The sequence below is a fragment of the Doryrhamphus excisus genome, chromosome 1, assembly GCF_030265055.1.
Source record: "Doryrhamphus excisus isolate RoL2022-K1 chromosome 1, RoL_Dexc_1.0, whole genome shotgun sequence".
Lineage (NCBI taxonomy): Eukaryota > Metazoa > Chordata > Actinopteri > Syngnathiformes > Syngnathidae > Doryrhamphus > Doryrhamphus excisus.
Window position 1 is genome coordinate 829,973 of NC_080466.1, and position 25,355 is coordinate 855,327.

General features: G+C 39.5%; 1 protein-coding gene across 10 annotated transcripts in view; it reads left to right on the forward strand.

Annotated features, from left to right (window-relative positions):
* Nucleotides 1-25,355, forward strand: part of LOC131134245 (teneurin-3) — a 254,858-nt gene that overhangs the window by 96,548 nt on the left and 132,955 nt on the right. For 6 of the 10 annotated variants that reach the window (XM_058079310.1, XM_058079326.1, XM_058079334.1 and 3 more), the window contains one exon: nt 16,578-16,760. The exons of the other annotated variants lie outside the window; for them this stretch is intronic. In XM_058079310.1, the coding sequence (XP_057935293.1) occupies nt 16,578-16,760 (183 nt within the window). The remainder of the gene's footprint in view (nt 1-16,577; nt 16,761-25,355) is intronic. 10 annotated transcript variants of the gene reach the window in all.

Consider the following 25,355-nt stretch of genomic DNA (forward strand, 5'->3'; position numbering starts at 1 on the left):
GCCGTTGGAAAGGTTAATGTCTTGAAGCCATGACGGTTTCTTTTCTACTAATTGATGTGTTAAATTCAGTTCAAGTAAAAAGTGCTCCCCTTCACAAGTAAATGATAATTGGATTTATATTTATCAAAGGATGAGCACAACAATATGTCGTTGTTAAAGACACTCACCTCCAGTGTGTATGAATGTGAATGAATATTTGGTGGTGGTCATAGACACCGTGAATTAACAACAACACCGGAGATGTAGCCTTCCTTTATTTGAACAGCAACATCATTCAGACCAGGGGTGCTCACACTTTTTCAGCATGCGAGCTACTTTTAAAATGACCGAGTCAAAATGATCTACCCACTACAAAAATGCAAAACATCTATTTATTTTCAAATGTATTGAGGATTATTTGTACGTACAATGTATGTTGATGTACCTTACATAACCAAATGAGCCAATATTGCAAAACACACATAATTAACTATTAACATTTTTTGTAATTACCTCCACATTACTCCACATTTCCCTTCTTTGGTACTGCGATGGTAGAATGGCATATGAGGCAAACGCACTTCGAAAAAGACATTGTGAAAAAAAAGTCCACCTCCCATTCCGTATGGAAGTGATATGTTTTTTGCCTTTTTACTTGGTCCAGTTTTTGCCTTTTTACTTGGTCCAGCTCCTTCACTCATTTTAGTGACCATAAACTTTAGCGAGGGCTTGAAATCTGACGCAATTCGCCGACTAGCTTAGCACTTTGCATCGTTGTTTACGCATGAGCGGTGACCTAAAGGTCAAAATTCAGTTGTCATCTGACTGGTTGTCCTGTATGTCAATCAAGTAACGGGGATGGATGATAGGCTGACATCGTAAGTTCTGCTGCACTTAGAGACGTTGTTTGATTTGATTGGTCGCCCGAAGGGCAACATTCAGTTGTCATCTGAATGGCTGCCCTGTATGTCAATCAAGTGACGGCATTGATGCTGGGATGATATTTTTTTAATGTCACGCCGCGATCGACCAGCGATCGACCAGTACCACCTATATAAAGTATAAAGTAGACGACCATAGGACGTAACATGAAAAACGGCATAGTATATTTCCCATGATAATGACTGCAGACTGAATGACACGTGTCACATGTCACCTCTATCACGACCATTGAGCGAATGACTTGGTGAAAGATGGACGGAATGTGCAAATAGTGATCTGTATCAGACCATCTGTCCTGCTCTCGAGCAGGCACTCATTTGCTCTTCTTTCTTCTTCTTTTTCCACTCTTTTCCCCTGTGTCTTTTTCCACACACAAGACTCACTAAAAGCGACAAACATCAAATTGTACACCCAGCAATATGAGTGTACTAGAAGAGTGTAACACGGTACAGATTCAATTATTAGACTCTAATATATTATCATTGGGGATGGTTGATAATTATCGGCCCGAAATTGGATTGGATTTTTTCCATCACATATGTAGTCATTCCACCACAGGAGATAATTCATGTTACACATATCGATATCGGCTGATATCGGAAATTGATTATTTCCTAAACAATAATAAACATTGAAGTAAATGCCAAAAAGAAAACACACTGGCATTATTGTGAGTGATCATCCAGTTCATTTGGTAGATCCCAGTTTTTTTTTGCAATGGTTACACCCGGGACCGCCAGCAAGGGACGAAAAACCACAAGTAATTTATACACCATAATATATCACACGTGGATCACTCCCCCAATCCAAAAGCCTCCTGCTATCTTCATGTTGAACGTATTTCTCTGATTTTGAATCAACATTTGCAATAAAAGTAATTATAAAGTAATATTATTATTATTATTATATGTAATATTAAAATTATTTGTAATTATTATATTTTATATTCAGCTCCAGAACCCTGACCTTTCTTTAAATAACATTGTTCACCTGCAACATAATCCAGATTTAAACCCTAAAATGCCTCATACATCTTTAAAACACATTGACAGAATAAAATGTATAGGTGCTCACCACTAGTGAATGATAATGGAGGATGATCCATAATGGAAGCTGAGTTATGATATATAACAGCACACAGCTAGCGTGCGTTGAAGGTCTGCTGTAGCAAGTGCAAAATGTATTTTCTAATTTTCAGAGCGTTTGTGGAGCCTTGAATGCTGTTTTTGGGAATGAATGAACCCCTAATTGGTCATCTTTTATTTGTGATATCACTTTTAATTGTGGAAAGGAGATTTGAACTCAGATTATGATGTTTGAACGTAGAAAAAGGAGGACTGGAGGTAAATCTGAACGTGTAGCGTTTCTATGCAAAGCTCCAATCCATAAAATGTGCTTTGCAGGATTAGAGTCTGGGAGTCTACACATATCGATATCGGCTGATATCGGAAATTGGCAAAACTGTTTTCAGCAAAAAAGCCAATATCTGATATCCCTAACTGTCATATATATATATATATATATTTTATATGTTTCATTGTACTTTTCTTAAAAGTGATATTAATATCTCATAACGTCACATTCTCGTACATAGATTAATCTTGCGTGTTGTCTTGTTTCGTGAAGTGTTTCTTATTGATCATGGCTACAAAATAATCCACAATGGAGCCCCAGAAAGTTGCGAGTGCCAGCATTTTTTAATTAAAAAGGCGATAAACTCACATATTATTATACGCTATGCCTTTCATTCCTGATTTGTAAGTACTTCAAATTGTTTTCTGCATGTAAAACTATAATTGTAAAACAGTTAAATAAAAAGACTTTCATGCTGACAGGTTTTTTTTTTTACTGCTTTGTCAATATGGTCGTAGTGATTAGTTTATTTGTACACACTTATCCCACTAACATTTTCTATTATACTCCCACTGGAAATAATATGACATGAAAGGTAGACAATGTCTGCGGGGATGCATGGAGCTCTTGTCAGGTCAGCACATGACACACACACACACACACACACACACACACACACACACACACACACACACACACACACACACATGACGAGAATGATGCAACTTGGAGGTCACTGTCAGCCCACAGGCAAAAGTTGAGCAGTCACTCAGAACACAATGAGAAAGTATCTTTGTGTGTGTGTGTGTGTGTGTGTGTGTACTTTACTGGTGTGCCTGACCTGGTTTGTTAATGTGACAGTGTTTTCAGTGGGGACATTGCTATGACAGCAAGTGTTAATAAATAGCAAGTCACACAAACCTGCGTGTCAAACCGCATGTACAGTGGAACCTCAGCTAGCGTCCGCCATGTTTGTTTTTTTTCTTATGTTGGAAAATATTTGCCTCGGTTTATGTATATTCTCTAGTTGGCGTAATAAATACACAGCGTGAGTCCAATTGTGTTTTAAATGTCCTTTTTTGAATCACAAAACATTCTTCCTTGTTAGCGTCCTATTTAGCTAGCTAAAAAAAAAAATGGAACCAGAAGTCATTAGCGGTTAACATTCAGAAATATGAATCCAAAACATGTTTTTATAGGTTCACAATAATAGTTTTATACGCATAAACAATTCTAAATGCACATATAAGACGAATAAAAGCAATAAATGAACATTTTAGATTTATTTGACCTTCAATGAAGATGTGACACAATCTGGCAACCACCACCTCCCTGTTGTCAGTCAGCTCAATGTTTACGTCTTCAATGATGGTAAAAAGTGACCATAAATGCCATCATTTATATGTATTTATATTAGGAATATATTATAATTATATGAGGAAACGTGCCTGCAGATGCAAATATTGAGCAGAAATGGAGAATGAAAAGTATATTTTGAATGTTAAGTTGAGCGTCAAAGCCCTGGCAGATGGCTCTCTCCACAAGACCAAAGTTATTTGTATCTACTGTCGCTGCGAGTTGAGCTGACAAAGTCAAAATAAAGGTTTAATGAATGCGATCACTCCTCCACACACAATAAGAGAGCAGACGATACATTGTAAACATCACCATGGCATGCTGTGATGTCGATGAGGTCATTCAGGTAATACAATTTGGTTTGTTTTAGAAAAGAACAATGTCTACACCTGTTCTGTATGAAAGGTATAGTTGTTAAATTGAACTCAATTAATATCTTAGTGGTCTGGTGCTGTATAAAAAGTAAATATATACTAATGGTAAAACGTACAAGCGATGAGCTTTCGCTCTCGGACGACCTCTTCAACTTCCCGACCTTCAGTTGTGGTCAGATGTTGGGTACGGCGCTGTGTTAGTGCTTTAAATGTTGGCGGAGACCATTTAGCAGCTGTACTCCATCATCATTACTACCAGGAAGCTCGGAGGCCCTGTGAAGTTAAAAGACATGTTGGCTCATTCGGCGCGACTGAAATAACAATCTCATTGGGCGCATTTACTGTACATCTACCAGGCACGTTGTGGAACACTGACCGTGTGTTGGTTTTAGAAAACACCCACAAATGTCTAATTTGAGCTTTAAATTATTGCCTTTCTCAAATAAAGACAGACTTGATGTTTTACAGTCAGTTGGTCCATGTGGAAAAAGGCCAATATTTCCGTTTGTGTACACATGCATGCTGAGCGGATCTTAACGTCTCAATACAACTGCATTCTTGATGCACCTTCCAAGGAGATTGACTGTGTGTAGCTGTTGAAAATGAGTATAATACATTGTAATCTGCCTTTGTGTATATAGCAGAGTCCTAATTTAAACCACAGACACATAACCCATAAGAAGCCATAACCATAAAATGTGCCCGAGACAGCTTTGTGCTTCACTTGAACTTAAGCTCATTTTTTTTCAATTAAATCTCATTTTAAAGCCATTTACTAACTCTAATGCCTTAAAGGAAAACTGCACTTACTATTTGCCCAGGAGCCACGATTTTTATGTGAAACATGAACTCATATTTCTTTCCTCGGTTAGTATGAGCAAGCCAACAATGCAAGTCATTAGGAGGTACCTATTCGGATTACCAAGCCTTCTATTGTGTCATATATACGTACATGTTGTGATCATGCATTAACAAGTACATTGATAATAACATACTCGGATATATCGGACTCGGATATATCGGAAATTCGCTCACAACGGACAGATAAAAAAGAACCGATTTTTCTGTAATGCATTTCCAATAAAAATTCATTGCATATATCGGATTTTTTATAACGGATTTCGCCTATTTCGGACAAAATCTCCAGTCCCGTTCCAATGCATTTCCATGAAATTTCCCTGGCATATATCGGATGGCCGCATCGTGGCGCTCCGATTCGCCGAATCGTGACAGGCCGCTATACGACGTCATTTGCAGCGTTTGCAGCGTTGCCTGCGCGTCCAGGTACATTGGAAACATAGTCAAGGAAGTGCCTTTTTATAACGGATAAAATCCCATTTACGCATATACCGGATATAAATCCCATATATGCGTAAAACGGACATTTTCCGGTATACGCATATAACGGATTTCGCTTATATCGGACAAAACCAGTGAGAACAATTGAATCCGATATATCCGAGGTTTACTGTATATTGCAATTAATAATTTATTGTCATATTGAATTCTAAGTTTTGTGAAGTTTCCAATTCCAGATCTTCTCATCAACCATCCTTTGTACTGTAGTACTGTTGAAGGTTGATGACTTTATTCCGTAATCCAAGCTTTTCATGTGTGTTGTGTATTTCATTGTCTTGTGGCCGGTCCTCCAAGTGTAGATTTTACAGTTGGCACCCGAATGGTTTGGTTTCCCCCCCGCTTGCCCAAGTCGCGTGCTTTCTAATCACAATCCACGCTCAAGTCAAAGGCATCTCTTTCCGAATCTGTTTCTCATCCACGCTCATGTTCATGTCAAGACTCTATCTGGGAGTCTGCGTGAGTCGATGGTTTTAGCATGTGTCTCCTCACCACCGCGGTTCTTACTATTACTGTGCCCACGGGACGCTGTGGCTTTACACCATCTTATAGTTCAGAAGAACAAAAGGCCAGCATGATCTCATCGGCCCGTAAAAGCAAAAGACAAGTGATAAAGAGGACCGCAAAAAAATCAGACTGCAGTGTCCAAGACTGCAGCACCGCTTTGTATAAGTTTGGTTTTTTTTTTTGTCTGTTTCCAGGCAGTTGTTTGGGAGAAGCAAACAAATCCCCTAGCGTGAATAAAGGGAGGAATGGTGGATGGCGCTTGTCACAATTCTAATCCTCCTCATTGTTTTCTCCTTGTCACTCAACCAAAATTAAATTTAGTGAGTGGACATGATGGGTAGGATTCATGAGCATTTATCATTTGTCTGTCTTTGTCTTGGCTCAAGTGGACATGCTGTGGGACTGTGTGTGTTTTTTATGTGAAGCAAAGGAAGACAGTCTAATTAGCATGCATGTTTAAGCCTGGCCCGATGCCTCCTGTATGGCTTGTTAAACACTGGCGGATGCATGAACATTATTGGTTCCATAGTACAATCATACAAGATCCATACCTCTCACCGTTTGTCCATTAGTACGTTTGTTTGCCACTCGAGTCTCGCTTAAATGAATTTCATCAGTTTTATGGTTCACAGCAATCCCTCGTGTACTGTGATTAATTGGCTCCGGATGCGACCGTGATAAGCGAATTGGCTCAGGGGTGGCATGGCTCAGGTGGTGGAGTGGTTGTCTCCCAACCTGAGGGCTGTTTGATTCCCCGTCCACCCTGATCATGTCAAAGTATCCTTGGGCAAGATACAGAACCCGTGATTGCTGCTCATACTGCCCCGTTAGTTGGCAAATGTGATAACTTTGAGTGCCTTGAAGATGCATTTACCATTCCGTGAAGTAGGATTCCTTATTTATAAATGGAATATTTGAGTAGTTAGAATATAGAAATCCTTTTTACGACTTTTTAAATAGTATTTTTAGCATTATTACAGCCGTATAACAGTTACTTGAAGAAGGAGAAGAAGAAGAATTCCTGCAAAAAATGGTGAAAACCGGGGCTGCACAATTCACAATTGACCGATCTTTCAAGGCACATAAAGTATTGTGTTCTAAGGCTACATAAACATGGAACATACCAAAAGAAAGATTAGACTTTTGTTTTTCATCAGAACCTTTGGTACCTTTTTCCATTCGTTAGTAATCGGCAGTAGAACATCGGTAAGTTTCAGCAAAACATCAGCTCTCGACAAAAAACGCTTTTTATATTTAGATGGATGGATGGGTGGATGGATGGGTGGATGGATATATAGACTTTCTTTAATGTCATTGCACAATAACACAGCAGTGAAATTGCCAACGAAATGTCGTCGCCTGGCTCCCGTATAATTTCAAGCATAACTATACTTTGACACAAATATAGTCATTTATTTTGCCAAAATATCCAAAGAACTAAGCCGCATCATAAACAACACAAAAAAATGGTTGTTTTACATCAAAATAGCAATTAATTTACAAATACTACACTATTTCCAATTTTCACCTTTGGAACTGAAGTGTTTGTGTGCAAGCATTAAAATTTCCCTTCCACTTGGTCCTTGCTGTGGAACACATTAATACATGGGAAAGATGCATGCCGAGCTCTTATTAAAGCACTTCTACCACCTTCTCTTCATCTCTTTGATTGTGGACTTGCGTCATTACCCCTTTTTGACTTTTGTGCAAAATAAATATACATAGGATGGTGCGTTTGGGTTTGAAAAAACACATAAATGCATCTTTTGTAGCAAATGAGAAACTTCCTAGTCTTCTTTGGAGGTCAGTTTGGGGATTTTCTTCATAGAAATGAAAAGAATCCATCAGGTCAAACACAAGGCAGCCTTGTTCACTCAAAAGAAGCCGAGTCGAGTCAAAAGACAAGTCAATTCATTAAAAGTCAACTCCTCCCACGATCTGATAAGTGATGGTCTTCAGTGGGTAGAACCAGGACGGTGGGGCCAACACGCCCTGGCCGGCGAGACTCACAGGGGAACGAGACAAAGCAAAGAAGTAGTGTTGGCCCGAATGAAAAAATGAAAACACTTGGTCATAAACATTGCTTCAATAGTCGTGTAATTTGACTATTCTTCCAAACGACTGTATATTTATACAACAATCAGTGCCTGAGGCCTGAAGCCTGTTTTGCTTGTTTTAGCATCAAACAAACAGATGAAAAAGTACTTTGATTGTGCCTGTGGTATTTGTCAAAAATAACCGTGACTTAGTCTAACCTTACTTGGCCTCCGGCCGTGGTGTTCCGTGTGGTAGTGGGTGGCATATGTCGGGCTGCTCCAGATAGCTCGAGGTTAGCCAAAAGCCTCATATCTCGCATGATATCCATGATATCCTCCAGTTATGCCCGACTTTGCAAACCATCCCCAAACCATTTCTAGGAAATGTGTTAGCAGCACTCATTACATTAAAAGCCACCAATGGCTAAAAAATGGATGTGTGTGGATATGTGGAAAACAGTAGAAGGTTTTTGGAATATGTACACATGTATTACATCTGGAGTTTGCTCTTTTGATGGCAACCATTTAGATTTAGTTTCACTATCAACTCATCATCACAAAAGCTGTTTTCTTTTATTATTTTAAGGGCAATAGCAATAACAATAACCAACCAACAGCTGTTCTCTCTGCCATTTTTGTTGTTCTTTTTAAAATATGCATTAGACATTTCTTTAGCAAATTAAATATATTTAAAGGATAAATGACACACTACCAAAACACATCATTTGGAATACGCCATTTCATTTCTGTCTTTACGTGATCAGTAATAGCTTCAATTAAAAGTGATTAATACAGCTACAAATATAGCAGACAATCTACTTGGTAGCGTGTTTTAGCCAGGCTAAACACTAGATGTTCACCAGACAATTACACGGCAATGTTTGGGGGGGTTTGACCAAGAATTAAAGTCAACTTCTTGACTGTCCACATGTTAATGTTGTCTTCATTTTATTGCTATTGTTTTACAAAGACAACACAAAAAGAGGATTGAATATTTTCCCTCACCAAAAACTTTTATTTCAAGGGTAAAATTGACTGACAAGGTCAACAATTAATAAAGCATTTACTGTCAAGATTCAGGGACTCCAATATTAAAATGTAAATCCCTCAGCTGTTGTTGATTTATCCTGAGAAAGTTGAAGCAAAGTGGAGAACACCTACCGAGCCGCACATCTGTCTGGAAGACAGCTCATAAGACAGCGGAGATTAAAAGTCACTAAAGATGATTTGTGTACAAATTGTGTGTGAATGTTGAAGTTGAACTTGAGGGCTGTATGGAAAATATGGCATCGAGTTGCTCAGGAAATTTAAGATTTTGGAAATAGATACTCTGAATTTGTTGTTGGAATTGTTGGAATCAGTTAAGTCATGTAGACGACCATCATTATTATTTATCAGGATAAAAGGGAATTTTTGTGAGTGGGGAATTTTGGTGTTAATGCCCTGAAATGATGTGTTTCCATACAGGAATGGTTCCAATTGGTTGAGAGTGTGAAAATGAGGAACTTTTGTCCAACTTTTGAAAAATTTACCATTATTTTTCAATGGGAATGCTGTCTCAGAAAATGTGGAATTAAAGAAAGTGTGTTTTGCGGAACTCATTCAATCCCAGATGTTTTTCACTATCGGCCATTTTTTTTTTTTTTTTTTTTTTTTTTTTGTCCTGTCCAGCCATTGGGGCAGATAGTATTGTTGATCTAAATGCCCTTACATGCTAGACAGATTTGCTCTGTGTCAGGAAAGGTGTTGGCTACAACTTCCCTGTACCATGAAATTTTATTTGCCGTTATTTGATGTTTTTGTTATGCCATTTGGGACGACCGGACCGGAGCAAGAAGAAGAACAGAAAAGAAGAAGAGAGAAGAGAAAGGTGGGGTCGGGGGGGGGGCAGTAGAGGGAGAGACAAAAACAGCAGCAACAAGAATTCCCAAAACAACAACAGTGACAAACAGAACAGTTAAATGTCAATGATGGCTAAGGGTCACACTGGAGATGATATCAGTGGAATGAAACAGTCCAACTATCGGCCATTTTTGATGATTTAGACTGATTTAGGCACACATAATATTGTGTTCTTGGGCTATTTCTCTTCTTTGGTAATCAGCAGTAGAGTTTCAGTTTCAAGTTTCAGAAAAAATATGACTTCTCAACAAGAAAGGGAAAAAAAGGCCTTTTGTGAAAAGCATATCTTTCATTTTTACATTAATTTAGCCACACATATTTAGCCTAAACAATGATGCCACAACATAAACAACACAACACAATGGTTGTTTTACATGAAAATAACATTTTCTTTTGCTACTGAACTGTGTGTGTGTGCACGCGTACACTCGTGCACAGACGCGTGCAACACTGTCAGATGCCTTCACGCTTCCTGGTTGCTGTGCAGCGTCTATTTCAATGGGAGAAACGCAGCTCAAGTTCTTATATAATGCACACCTTCTGGTCGCTTTCTTGGCTTAAAACGGCATTTAACGTGCGCTCTTCTATTGTAGAGTTGGACCGCTTTGTCCCTACCGTGCAAAAAAAGTCTTTGTGACAGAACAGTAAATTTAAAAAAAAAGTATAAATATATCTTTGGTAGCAAATAAGTTGAATATTTAGATATTGGAATGATTTGAATGAGTTTACAAATGTGGAAGTAGTGGTAGTGAAAGAAATGTCAGTATAGATATTTTGTGCAGAATAAAATACAGTATGTTGTGTATGTTTTCCAACATTCACACAATGACAAAAAGTTGTCTAGACAGCCCCAGAAAACTGTAAAGGCACTCAAGAGACCACAGAAAACAGATGTGTGTGTGTGTCTGCCAGAACTCATCCAAGCAGTGATAAAAAAAATAAAAAAGGCTGTGATGCTCTTCAAAACCTAAATTCTTTCAATCTGTCACTGATTTACTAACTCCCTTTTTTACTCCGGCATATGTACACTAATTGACTAACTCAGGGCATACTCACACTAGATAGAACAATCTTTCTGTGCCTGAGCCCACTTCACAACCAAAGCAGAGTATATTTGACCCGCCATTGAAGGAGGTCGTTTGCGGTTTGTCAGGATTCCATGCAGGAATTAGGATATCGATAATGGATGGATGGATGTTTTGTACAGTAGCGGGACACGCGGTGGCCTCGTGGTTAGCATGTTGGTAACACAGATTGGAAGATATGGGTTCAAATCTCAATTTGGGCATCTCTTTGTCTATTCCCCATACGGCATTGGGCTTTCACCGGGGGCTCTAGTGGCCTCCCACATTCTAGAAAATTAGGCTGCTACTCTTAAGGTGTTGCCCAAAGTCCGCTGGGATAGGCTCCAGCATACCCGCCTCGACCCTAGTAATGATAAGCAGCACATAAAATGGATAGTTGACGACAGGCGGGGTGCACCCTGGACTGGTGGCCAGCCAATCCCAGGGCACATATAGACAAACAACCATTCACACTCACATTCATACCTATGGACAATTTGGAGTGGCTAATTAACCTAGCATGTTTTTGGAATGTGGGAGGAAACCGGAGTACCCGGAGAAAACCCACGCATGCACGGGGAGAACATGCAAACTCCACACAGAGATGGCCGAAGGTGGAATCGAACTCGGGTTTCTTTGTTGTGTGGCCTGCGTGCTAACCACTCGCACACCGTGCAGCCCTACAGATTTTTTTCATTATATTCAATTTATACTTAATTATTAAAATACAATTTATCACACCAACAACAATGACTAATCTTTGAACATTTTTTTTTCTACAAAATGTTTGACTAATTGAGTAATTCCACTAAATGTTGTTTGTTGCTGCTTTATAGAAAGTGGAAGCTTGGGGGAGAGAGACCAACAACAATGTACATGTTGTGTGTTTGCCAATTATCCCAGTATTTTTCCATGGGTCATATCTACTAAGTGTTGTGCAACTCTGATTGTGCTATGTGAGAAGAAGGCCTTCTGTGAGAAGCTATTCTGAAAATGCCAACAGAGCCAAAAAGAAAATATAGGTGTAATACAGTAAAGTCTCGTTATATCGATATTCTCGGGAGTCGGAAAAAATATCGATATAACCGGACTATCGATATATCCGTTCCTGCGCCGAACTGCATTAAAAGTCAACATTTATTATTTTCATAACGCACTCTTGCAATAGTGACTCTGAGTAAATATTGAATAATGCACTCGACATTGTTCTATACACACGAGAGAAACCACGAACGCCAGCATGTACACATGAAAAACAGTGATTATTGCAAGCGATAAAAAGATATCTGAATACAACACAATTAAATACATGTATGGAAAACAAAAACTGCAACGTTTACATTACTTATTTTGAAATACTTTAAAAAAATCTCTCTTCACAAGCTTCACAACTCCAATTTATACCTGCTTTCATCCCTTTTGGTGTTTACTAGTATTGTACATTTACTTATCATATTCATCTTTAAGATACACGTGTATTGATTTATTTCAAACAACAAGAGATTGCTTCTTTGATCAAGCAATACCGTAAGTTTATTTTCATAATTTATCAGTAAAGCTAGTGCCAAGAATATTGAACACATCTGAAAACACTAAGTCTATTCACTGAATCTTCCCTCTAAATTATACGAATATTTACTCCTTTACTTCAAAAGATTGTTTAATACTTACCTCATATTAATTACCGTCCGTCGGTGGAAAAGCCGAAACGGTGTTAGCCGAAAATCAAACAATACGGCGTTTACAGATTTCGCTAATGGTGGTATTGAAATCCTTAAGCAAATATTGATTCAGCTTTAAGCTGCTTTTGTATCGATATAAGCAGACCAAATTGGCTGGCGGGAGATGAAAAGGGCATCGTAGTAACCGGATTATCGTAATAACCAGGTATCGTACTAAGCGGAACTAATTATATCATAAAAGACTAGAAATTTGCCGGGAAATGAAAATAGTATCGTAATAAGCAGTACTATCGATATAACCGCTATCGATATAACGAGACTTTACTGTAGTAATATTTAAGAACAGATTTTGGACATGTCCGATGTAAGTAAATGTACCTGGTGTTTGCCAATTGTCCCAGTATTTTTCCATGGGTAGAAAACCCACGCATGCACGGGGAGAGAACATGTAAACTCCATACAGAGATGCCCGAAGGTGGAATTGAACCCTCGTCTCTTAGCCGTGAGGTCTGCGCGCTAACCACTCATCCGCCATGCAGCCCCACACCTGCTCTAAAGGATCCCAAAGTGAAACCCACAGCACACTTCAGGGCTCGACAATAACGATGTACCGATGGCCCGGGGCAAGTTAAAACAAAATTGGGGCAAGTAAATCCAATCATTAATATTCCCGTCGGGCAAGTGTACTTTAGCATGTCGTACTGCCAAGAGTTTTTTTAAAGCGGTTCTTGTTGGGTGTTGGTAAAACACGGACTGCGTAATTCCGGTGGTAATTTGCAAACCAATCCTTGCAAATCTTGAAATGGACCAATCAGAATCGTTTATTTAGACCGCGGTCCGTAATCCACAATCCGCGTTTTACCCACACCCGTTCTTGTTCGCGATCAACCAATCAGCGATCGTTTTACTATGAAAACATCTATCATGGCGTCCCTGCCAACATGGTCTAATTCTTCAACAACTTGTGAAGGAAAAAACATCAAAAAGTGATGAAGCAGTGCCTCCTAAACAAGTATTTTATTAGCGGTTAGCAAATCAAATGATGGCACAGGTGAGTGAATCACATTGCTGTGACAATTTGAAGTGGTCACAATGAAACACCACCCATTAGATCCAATACCAAGTGCTGATTTTGCACAAGCTACAAAATCTAGCGCTTCCATTTCTCTGTGGATTTTTCTCACCTTTGCTTCACAAATTATTGTTTGACCATTGAACATTTTTTTCTGGATTAAAAACACTTTACTAGTACACAAATGTGTCTATTCAATAATGTTTAATTGTGGTGCACAACTTATAAATATCACTGCTTACTACGACTACCATGTGTAAGGTAGTATGTCTGAAAATTTTCAGACATTCCTCCAAATACAATGCATCAGTACTATTATCTGATGAATTATCAGCATATATTGATATATGATATCATTATGGCACTTTTCATTTTACATGGGGCAAGTTCGGGCAAGTAGTTCTCACCTTAAGGATTCCCCATGGGCAAGTCATTTTGGTTTTTAACGTAGAGCCCTGCACTTCCTCATTCATCCACTCCTCTAGCAAGGCATTAATAACAGTGGCAACCTCGTCTAAAATCAATCATCTGAACGTGTCTAAAAAGGGTGAATATCGTCCACATGTAGAAAGAAATCAAAGTGATGGGACAAACAAAAGGCTGACAGTGTGGACGCAGGCCAGGAGAGGGTGGGCGGATGGGGATGGGGGTGTGGGGGGGTTGAAACCAAGTCCACATTTGGGTTAGTGTGACTACGACCTCACCCTCGCTGAGCATTCCACTCTTCTCTGGCTTCTTTATTCTCTGGCACAACATTGTTGTGACCTTGAATGTCTGATTTCATGAGTTTTTTTGTTTTTTTTTGTCCAAAAAATGCAATGGAAGTCGGTGTTTTTTACGGAGCGTAAGGGTTATTCATGATTATTTATGACTTGTTTTGTTGCCCGTATTCTAACCTCGGTGCACTCCACGTTGTGATGTTCTAAATTAACCGGACTATCAGAGTGTTGCTGTTATTATGTCAGCGTCTCCAGAGTGTGGCTTCCTGTGAAGAAGCCCTGGAAGCCCTGCTCTCTAACACATCTCCTCTGGGTTTGCTCTTCCTGCTCGCTGTCCTGCCCTCTTCCTTCATCTCTCATCTCATTATTGTTTCCTGGCTCCTGTTCTGCTGTCTCTTCTTCATCTCCACCTCCCAGGCACGATGTGTGGAAGACCTGGTGGAACACAGAAAGTCACATGTAGGCAGGTGTTCTTGGCATTTTATTATATTTTTTTTATTGTTTTTTTTTTTTTTTAGCAGATACACACACACGGCATTGTTGCATTCGTCCTGTACTGTCCTCTGTTGTCACCCAGCAGGTACATTTACTTACACCGGACATGTACAAAAACTGCTCTTAAATATTACTATTACATCTATATTACGCCTATATTTTCTTATTGGCTCTGTTGGCATTTTCAGAATAGCTTCTCACAGAAGGCCTTCTTCTCACATAGCACAATCAGAGTTGCGCAACACTAGATATGACCCATGGAAAAATACATACATTGAACATTGTACATTGTTGTTGCTCTCTCTCCCCCAAGCTTCCATTTTCTATAAAGCAGCAACAAACAACATTTAGTGGAATTACTCAATCATTCAAACATTTTGTAGGAAAAAATAGTTCAAATATTAGTCATTGTTGTTGGTGTGATAAATTGTATTTTAATAATTAAGTATTCATTGAATATAATGAGGCGACTCCAAATTGTCCATAGGTATGAATGTGAGTGTAAATGGTTGTTTGTCTATATGTGCCCTGTGATTGGCTGGCGACCAGTCTGGGGTGTACCCCGCCTTACGCCCGAAGACAGCTGGGATAGGCTCCAGCACCCCCCGCGACCCTCGTGAGGAAAAAGCGGTAGAAAATGAATGAATGAATGAATGAACGAATATAATGAAAAAAATCTATAGGGCTGCACGGTGTGCGAGTGGTTACCACACAGGCCACACAGCTAGGAGACCCAAGTTCGATCCCCCCCTCGGCCATCTCTGTGTGGAGTTTGCATGTTCTCCCCGTGCATGCGTGGGTTTTCTCCGGGTACTCCGGTTTCCTCCCACATTCCAAAAACATGCTAGGTTAATTAGCCACTCCAAATTGTCCATAGGTATGAATGTGAGTGTGAATGGTTGTTTGTCTATATGTGCCCTGGGATTGGCTGGCCACCAGTCCAGGGTGTACCCCGCCTCTCGCCCCAAGACAGCTGGGATAGGCTCCAGCACCTAGTGTTGAGATAATCAGCAAGAATATATTAATGTATTTCATTTGTGAATTAAAATGGTGAGGAAATGTGCATTCATTCATTATTTTAATCACTATAATAACTATGGAAAAATAGTTAGAATATTATAATAATTATTATTGATGACAATTATTTGCTAATTAGTACCAGGATAATGATTTATATCTGCAGATTTCAGGTGACCTAAGAATGGATATGGAAATGACTGTATTCTCACCTGCATTTAATTACTTTAATAAACCAAAAGGTGCTGAATATCAAAGTTTCTGTATGTGGAAACATTTTGGCCACCCTGTGTTCTGGCATATAACAGTTTGTCTTTCTTGTGTGCCGTGAGTCAGCCGTCATGTGAACGCAGCATTACATGTTTCCCTCAGGCGTCATGTTGCGATGCCAGCAGGCGCAGAGCTCAGTATTTCAGTGGAAAGTTATTTTAGTACATCGATCAGAGCCTGTGATGTGTACTGCCTTGAGTCTCCTTGGCAATCATTGCTGGGTGAACATCATGTCCGCCAAGAGAAGACAGGACTTCTGTGCATGGTTCAGGGTTAGCATGTCGTTCAATTAAGCTACTGTAGTAGATGCGGGCAAGATGAAGTACTTTTATTGTGTTTTCTCAGTAACCAAAATCCAGCGCTTTTAAGGAGCATCGTCATTCTATTCCCATGATTTGTCTCATATATCATTCATTAAATCCCTCCCTTTTATTGTTTTATTGTTTTTCATAGGTTCCCCCATGCCCTCTCCCTCCTGTCCATCATCTGTCATTGACCAAATACATCCACAATCATCCCGTCTGCATGACAACCAAGCGTTAAGTGACACAGCTGAGCCCGAGGAAGAGGAAGAGGAGGAGGAAGAGGAGGAGCAGGTGGATTATAGAAGCCGATTGTACTTACCGGTAAACCATGGTAATGAACTATAATCTTTTTATATGCAAGCATTTAAAAGGCTCCTTGTGGCTTTACTCTCTGCTCTGAAATGTAGCAAGACTGATTTCTTTCAATCGTGTTGTGCTTGTCTTCCGTTTATATTCCCTTGGGAGCGCTTTTTGTTCTGTTTACCTGTATTGCTTGTTTAGTAGGGATCGCCAAAAATTATCGGCCCGATATTAGCATAAAAAATTTACAATGGTATCGGATTTCTTCCTGATCATTACAACCAATATTTTTCAAAAATGCTGTATAAGACACATATACTGTATGTTCATTCTACCAGACGAGATATGTCATGTTACACATGTTAGTGTCCCTATCGGCTAATACTAATAATAATACTTTTCTGCAAAAAAAAAAAAATCCAATATCAGACATCCCTATCATTGAGCCTATAATTTTTTCATTCCGACAATGGACGTAAAAGCACCAAAAAAAACAATACAGCCGTTCCTGGCAATGTCACGTTTTTTTCTAAATGTAATTAAAGAATGTGGTTGATTATGGATTATTATTAGTCAAAAATATTACAGGAAAATGAATATGTAGTAGTTATTCAGATGAGACATTAGCTTACATGACATTACCTTTAGGTCGCATGGTGGACAAGTGGTCAGGAGATTGGCTTCATTTTATCACGATTCTTAAAAATTATACTAATTCATAAATCATCACTATTTTGTGGTTGAATACGTACTTTTATTAGTTAAAATGCATATTGAAGGAAATGTTGCATATTTTTGTGTCTAAATTCAAACATAAAAAAAGCACCATTATCCATAATACAAATATAAGGCATTCAAAGACGCATTCAAATACTATACATTTACTTTTCTACACTGGTCACCTGGTAATGCTACAGTAATGTTGGGTGAGACACAAACACAGGCTTTTATTTCAAGTTTGAATTATCTCACAACAGTCCCATGAGCTACCGTTGCAACCGTAACCCACGTCAAGGTAAAACTCAACTGTGTCGACCCCATCACTAGAGTACTTTTACACAAACACACAACACGTGTGAGTTATATTTATGTCTTAAATGTCTTATTTATAGTTATTATGTTTACTATATTGGGAAATACGAGTAAAAAGGTGACTATAGGGGTACTAGTTAACGTTCGGAGGGCTCTAATTATGTGGAAAAAATATTTAGATAATACTTCATTGAAATTGACTTTTCACAGTTGTGTCTCGGACCAATGAAGTGTGAAAAAAAGAGGGCTAAGTGTTAACGTAGTGTACTGCGTTAGTGATTTGTTTTATAAAATGATTCATGACCTCTGCTGGCCCCCGATGGCCCCTGAGGGCCCCTGACTGCTTCATGTTTTCAACTTTATTTTATGGTTTGAATTGTCTTGTGTTTTCTTAATATCAGTCATGTTTAGCTTTTAGGTGATGTTCTTGTAGCGCCGTGGACATGTGTTTATTGATATTGAGCAATTAGCATATTAACACATACATAAGTCAGTACTCCCCAGTACCGGGGGCGGGGGGGTCCTGTTGTTTTAAGGTTAACACACTATGGAGATATTTGATATTATATTTTAATAACCGTGTTTAGAAATGTAAACCAAAAGAAAGCAAAGTGAGTAAGTTGAATGGATGTTTTTTTTCTCACTCGGAGGCTTTTTTTAGTCTTAGTGTAAATATGTAGTGGCGGCAAAAGTTCAAGATGGAGATTATCCAATTATGTGGTAAAAGATAAAGAGAGATTCATGGTCTCAAACTGAATGGGTCGCTCGCTGAGGTAGTGGAAAACATATGTAATCTCTTTTTTTGGTTGAACTCATGCCAACTTTTAATGGGAATGTTTTGGGGAAAGATAAACAACGATGTCACCAGTATTAGCAGTGGCTTTATCCATCTAATGTACTTGTTTTGCATTTGTGAGACTAATTCACGGCACACTGTATGTGATAAACATTAGACTCAGCAGTATGCCCCGCCTCCCCCCAATATAGTAGAGGGGCGCCAGATCAAAGCTTTTTATTATGAGCGTGTGCTGTGCACATGTACTGTATGCGCGCAAGTATTTGTTCCCCCCACGCCCCAAAGCTGTAAATCAGGGGGAAGCTGGGCAGATTTTTCCAAAATCAGTCCAGCCATAAGAGCTAATTCCAGTGGGTTTAGTCCAGATCGCCTCCGGATGCTGTCAGGTTCTGTTGGCTCGCCAATGACCCCGCATCATTCTGTCGTTCTGTATTTGGATGGGAAACAGACCTTGATGGTTGGAAGAAAGGAACGAGGACAACCACAAGCGCAGCCGGAGTAGACCAGGAAAGGTGGCGTAACGAGAGAAAAGTCGAGGCGGTGTGAGAAAGTGTTGCCGAGCTGAATGGAATGATCGGAACAGACAGAACGACGTCTGTGCATGTTTATGTTGCCATCTAAACATAATCAGAAACAGCTCTGAAATGATTTGAATGTACCAAATGCTTGTGCGTGTTCTTCTATGTGTGTGTGTGTGTGTGTGTGTGTGTGTGTTTGCAGATGTGTGTGGTCTTTTTCCCACAAAGTTGTCCCAGCCTTACTTTACCAACCACTGTTGAGCCAAACATCTAAAATATCACTCTCACCACTTCCTGTAGTCTTTTTTGTTTCCCCACTTTCACTAATGTTTCTCTCCTTGCCTTCCTTCGGTTCCTAGTACCTTGACAGGAAGTCAACTTGTCTACCTTGACAGGAAGTCACTCAAAATATGCTTTTATTGTCCACATGTAGTTTATCAAACAGGTATTTCATGTATTATTTGGAGTACCTATTTTACCGACTACTATAAAGTTGGGCATACTTTTTGACTTTGGAGTCACAATGGCTTCTAATATGTACTTGTACATGTAACGTACATACTTTAAGTGGTACAACGGCTTATAATGGCGGACCAGCTCAAAACACTGAATTGGATTTACAGATTTTACTTGCGACTATGGGCCACACGGTGGATGAGTGGTTAACATTTGGCCACAGTCAGGAGATCGGCAAGACCTGGGTGTCATGCTCTTATTTTTGGTGTACTGCACTTCCTGTTGTGAGGAAGTTGACCCCGGTGTAATTGTACACAGCTGGTGGCAATTACAATCAGTGGGGTTTAAAAGCCCGTATTCAATGAAACCATTTTTAAAAGCAACCTGCATCCTGGGGGTCTAGCCATGGACCGCTTCTCAGATCGTGACACTGGGTTCGATTCTGCAGAGTTTGGTAAGGAATCCTACAGATAAAAAACATGCATGCTAGGTTAATTGGTGACTCCAAATTGTCCATAGGTATGAATGTGAGTGTGAATGGTTGTTTGTCTGTATGTGCTGTCTTGAACTATCTGGCACAGGCACAATAATTGCGAATATAAATCACAGACTGCTGTTGAGACCATAACCCACGTCAAGCAGAAACTCTGTTGCACCAGAACACATTTACAGCAACATACACCACGAGCATGTGTCTTAGTTATGTCTTAAATAGCTCATTTATGTGTATTTTGTATACTACAGTGGGTAATATGAGTGTAAAGGTAACTATAGGGGTGTTATTTAATGCTTACAGGGCTCTAATGTAAAAAAAATCAGACTTATTTAGAAGTGAACAGGTTTTCTATGCTCTGACTAGAAAAATATTTAATTTATAAATAAGGAATCCTACAAACAAAAACATGCTAGGTTAATTGGTGACTCCAAATTGTCCATAGGTATGAATGTGAGTGTGAATGGTTGTTTGTCTATATGTGCACACAATATACCGTGGAACTTAGTTTGCTGGCTTCACTTCCATTTCTAGCAGCAATAGGAGATTCTAAAGCATGATTTAAAATGTTTAAAAAGTCTAAATATATTGATATAAAACATAGTATGTAAAATATCCAGTAATGATTATAAGGTGCTGCAGTCTTCAATAATATTGTGCATATTGGGTAAGGGAAAGCAGAATATCGTGTCATATTTTTACTATGTTCATTGATATGTGTGTACATGAGTGTCTATATCACCGGGAAGCACAGAGCGTCTTGTTATAGAATCCATTAGGATGATTTTGAATAGCTGAAATGGTTCAAGGCTCATGGTTTAAAAGTGACATTCCAAATCCAGTCGCCAGTGACTCCTTTGCGGTTCAAGGGCTAAAACAGTTCTGAAAAGTTGGGCGGGCCAGATGAGAAAGCTTAATGGGCTGCATATGGCCAGTGGGCAGTAGTTTTCCTTTCTGCCCGAGATCATCTCACACAAACTGTTCCCACAAACGCTTATGATGCAGCCTCGGGGGCAACAAGGGGTACAGTCGCTGTCTGTCTGCAGGAGGAACCGGGAAACCCAGCGGCTTTCCAGTTGACCACTTTATCACCTCAACACACACATGAAGATACTCACTGCAGACAGTTTCACAGCTGCCAAAATGGGAAAGGAAAATTCCAGTTGACGCTCCAACTCACAACAACTTTGGCGAGGATTTAGTTTGAATGAAAAATCATCATTTTGTTTTACAAAAAATGCATAACATTTTAGTACAAAAAAGTCAAGGAACAAAAAGACGTTTAGAGCAACAGGTAATGCAAGTAACAAAAAATAACAGCTACTTCAAAAAGATGGCTGAGACAAAACATGGAGGCCATCTTGAAGACCCAATAGCTCAACGTGCCAATGACAAAATGTAGGAGCGTACAAAAACAAGAAAGGGAATACTTCATGAAGAAAAATACTGCAGACGGACAAGGAAATACAACCGCTCTGGAAGTCGGTAATAGCCGCTATGTACGTACGGCTATTTACTGGTGTACCTGTTGCTTCACCTCACTGGGAATAATGGAGGCTGGACCTCGGAAACACATCGGAGTACTTGTAATTGGCCACTCCAAATTGTCCATAGGTATGAATGTGAGTGTGAATGGTTGTTTGTCTATATGTGCCCTGGGATTGGCTGGCAACCAGTCCAGGGTGTACCACGCCTGAAGACAGCTGGGATAGGCTCCAGCACCCCCTGCAAGCCTCATGAGGATAAGCGGTGGAAGGAAGGAAGGAAGGAAGGAAGGAAGGAAGGAAGGAAGGATCGAATCATCCATCCATCCACAGGACCAGGTGTCCATGTGGTGGGATATTGTGAAGGAAGGAAGGAAGGAAGGAAGGAAGGAAGGAAGGAAGGATCCATCCATCCATCGATCCACAGGACCAGGTGTCCATGTGGTGGGATATTGGGAAGGAAGGAAGGAAGGAAGGAAGGAAGGAAGGATCGAATCATCCATCCATCCACAGGACCAGGTGTCCATGTGGTGGGATATTGGGAAGGAAGGAAGGAAGGAAGGAAGGAAGGAAGGAAGGATCGAATCATCCATCCATCCACAGGACCAGGTGTCCATGTGGTGGGATATTGTGAAGGAAGGAAGGAAGGAAGGAAGGAAGGAAGGAAGGAAGGAAGGATCCATCCATCCATCCATCCACAGGACCAGGTGTCCATGTGGTGGGATATTGGGAGGGAAGGAAGGAAGGAAGGAAGGAAGGAAGGATCCATCCATCCATCGATCCACAGGACCAGGTGTCCATGTGGTGGGATATTGTGAAGGAAGGAAGGAAGGAGGAAGGAAGGATCCATCCATCCATCCATCCATCCACAGGACCAGGTGTCCATGTGGTGGGATATTGTGATATTTAGGACATAGAAAGACGTTACACAGAAGGTTTTTTTTTGAAACTTTCTAAATTAAATAAATGTTTTTTTTCCTCCAAACAATGCGTGTAATATAACTATTTTAACAGCAGCCTAGCGGAAAAGTCATTCATCACTGTCCTCGTCCTCCTGGGAAACCCACACAATCCCCTCGGCCCCTCGTCTCTCTCCTTTCTTTGTCGCTACCACCGTCACCCCCGCCCTGAGGCAAATCAGCCACCGATCCAGTGTTCAGCGGACTTCCTAGCGCCGCTCCATTCGGTCAAGATCTACTGGCTGACCCCAACAAAAGCCGCTAGACCGATCGCCTTCCACCTGAAAGACATCACATGAACCTCGACATGCGTTCTCCATGATGAGTAGTGAAAAGTACTGAAATATTGACACCGCTGATACCAGATATTTTGGCTCTAAAATCAAACATCGATACCATTATAGTAAATATCGTTAAGTAAAATATCACTGTAAAAACTGCAAGGTTCAAAGACTGAGAAAAAGTACGTATAGTGGAAATGACAGCACATCAGCTTTGTTTAAAGCATACAACAAGAAATCACATGACCAAGGCATTCGTTTACTGGAACTTGAAGCAACCACTTTCTTTTCTGAGAGTGAAAAGATGCCAACAACGGTCCACAGCCTTTTGGTGCCTCAGTGACGCCAAGGCCATCAGCTCAGAACAGAAGACACAGCAGGGAAAAAAAAAAAGCAAAGTTTCCTTGCAAATGGTGGGATGACGCCAGAGCTTATTGACGACGTCTGTACTACAAGTTAAAGGGAGGTCAGACTTGGCAAAGAGAGACAGCAAATAACACTTAGTGCTTTTTAATCCAAGACCAAGTGGACAATTCTCCTCAACACCAGAAATAATCAATGAGCCACTGAACGAAGAAGAGGATGGAGCGATTCAGGGTGAAAAAAAATTCTCTTCAACGCCACTCCTAATCAATGAGGGCAATTGGATGAAAAGAATGAGAGACAATGTAAGAATGCTTCCAGTCACGAGAATGAATCAATTTTAAGGGCGCCCAAGAAGGTCAAGTTCATTAACTTCAATGTAATTATTGTAAATAAACAACAATGAAATAGGAGTGGAATTAATTGGTGATTTTCCTGACCGATTATAAATTTCCGATTAAAATTCCAGAATAATCAATCAAGACTCATTTACATGATTCCGTTTCCTTCACATTCCCAAGCATTTTGTTCTGTGGAATCTTCTACAGGAGCCACGTATATTCCAAATATTCCAATTGCATTCGGTTTATTTGCTCAAACGAAAGAATTGAACCTTTTGAATACACCTCATTCCGAAAGAAAAGTGCCAATCCGATTGAATATATAATCGGTTTCACAGGAGTGGAACATTCCTTTCCCCAATCCGATTGAGGTATCTTGTACCCACTCAAACGGAATGTTGTTAGCATCAGTTCGTCGTCTTCTTCTGTTGTTTATTGGCGGTTGGCAAGCAGCTTTCGTGTGCATTAGCGCCATCTGTGGAACACAATCTAAACCCTTCTATACGCCATTCACGATGTTGATGTTTACGTTTTACTGTAAATGCCTCATTGACTATTCTGGTTGATTATAACAGCGCATGTAGACATTGGATATTGGAATATTCCTTTCCATGTATACCATTGTTTTGGGATAAGTCATTCGGAAAGAGGCAAAACTCCTCATGTAAACGTATCTACTGTCACCCCAAAGTAACATGAACTTCTGTATGTGAATAAGTGGGTTACAAGCACAAGCTTCCCCAAGGATGACGCATCCAGTAAATACATATGATGTAATGTGTATGCACTTTTGTTAAATCATATGTACCTTTGGAGTACTGTGAAATGGGATTTAGTTGTTAAACACAGCACACAGTATATCCGTTTTAAATGCACTAGCGAGCCTGAATTAAGGGACCCTGTGCCAGTTGACAATTATACTGCCCCCCTGTTTTTTTATGTCGTTTTTTTATGTCTGTATTTTATCGTGCAATGTTTTAAAACAGCCACTATTGCCCCGAAGTGCTGTAGTGTAAGTAAGTATAACGAAACAATATGGTTATAAAAGTACCATAATAAATACAAATGTCGCAGGGCACATATAGACAAACAATGACTGACATTAATATTCATACCTATATAGATCATTCTGAATCTCCAGCCTAACACTCATGTTTTTGACATGTGTGAGGGAGCCGGTGTATTGGGAGAAGATGCTAGATCAGGGGTGGGCAAACTTTTTGACTCGCGGGCCGCATTGATATGACAAAATTTACGGGGGGGGGGGGGGGGCAGACTATATATTTTACACGTAACAGTCCACCTGGTATTATTGTATCTGTAAAATTGTCATGCAATCTGCTATTATTATTTATTATTTTATATTTATATTTAAATATTTTAAAAATAATAAAATATTATAATAATTACAATAAAATTAAAATAATAATTATTATATTATTATAATGTAAAATATGCACACATAACAATAATATTATATATAATTAATATAATAATTAGCATTAATATAATAATTATAATAATCATAATAGTTCTAATCATAATTATAATAATCTAATAATCTAATAATAATTATAATAATAATAATAATAATAATAATAATTATAATAATAATAATAATAATTATTATTATTATTATTATTATTATTATGTGCTTGTGTCCCTTTTTTCAGGAGCACTTTGTAAACAACAGACCATGTCAAAAAACGAAATTGATACAACCATCAAAAGGTTGGCTCAGGCCATGATGCCAGGTTGTATGTTGAGTTTAAATGAAATACTTTGGAAAGATTGGGCGGGCCGTATTCAAACACTTGGCGGGCCGGATGTGGCCCCCGGGCCGTAGTTTGCCCACCCCTGTGCTAGATCCACATAGAGTTTTTCCAACGAAGAGACTAACCCG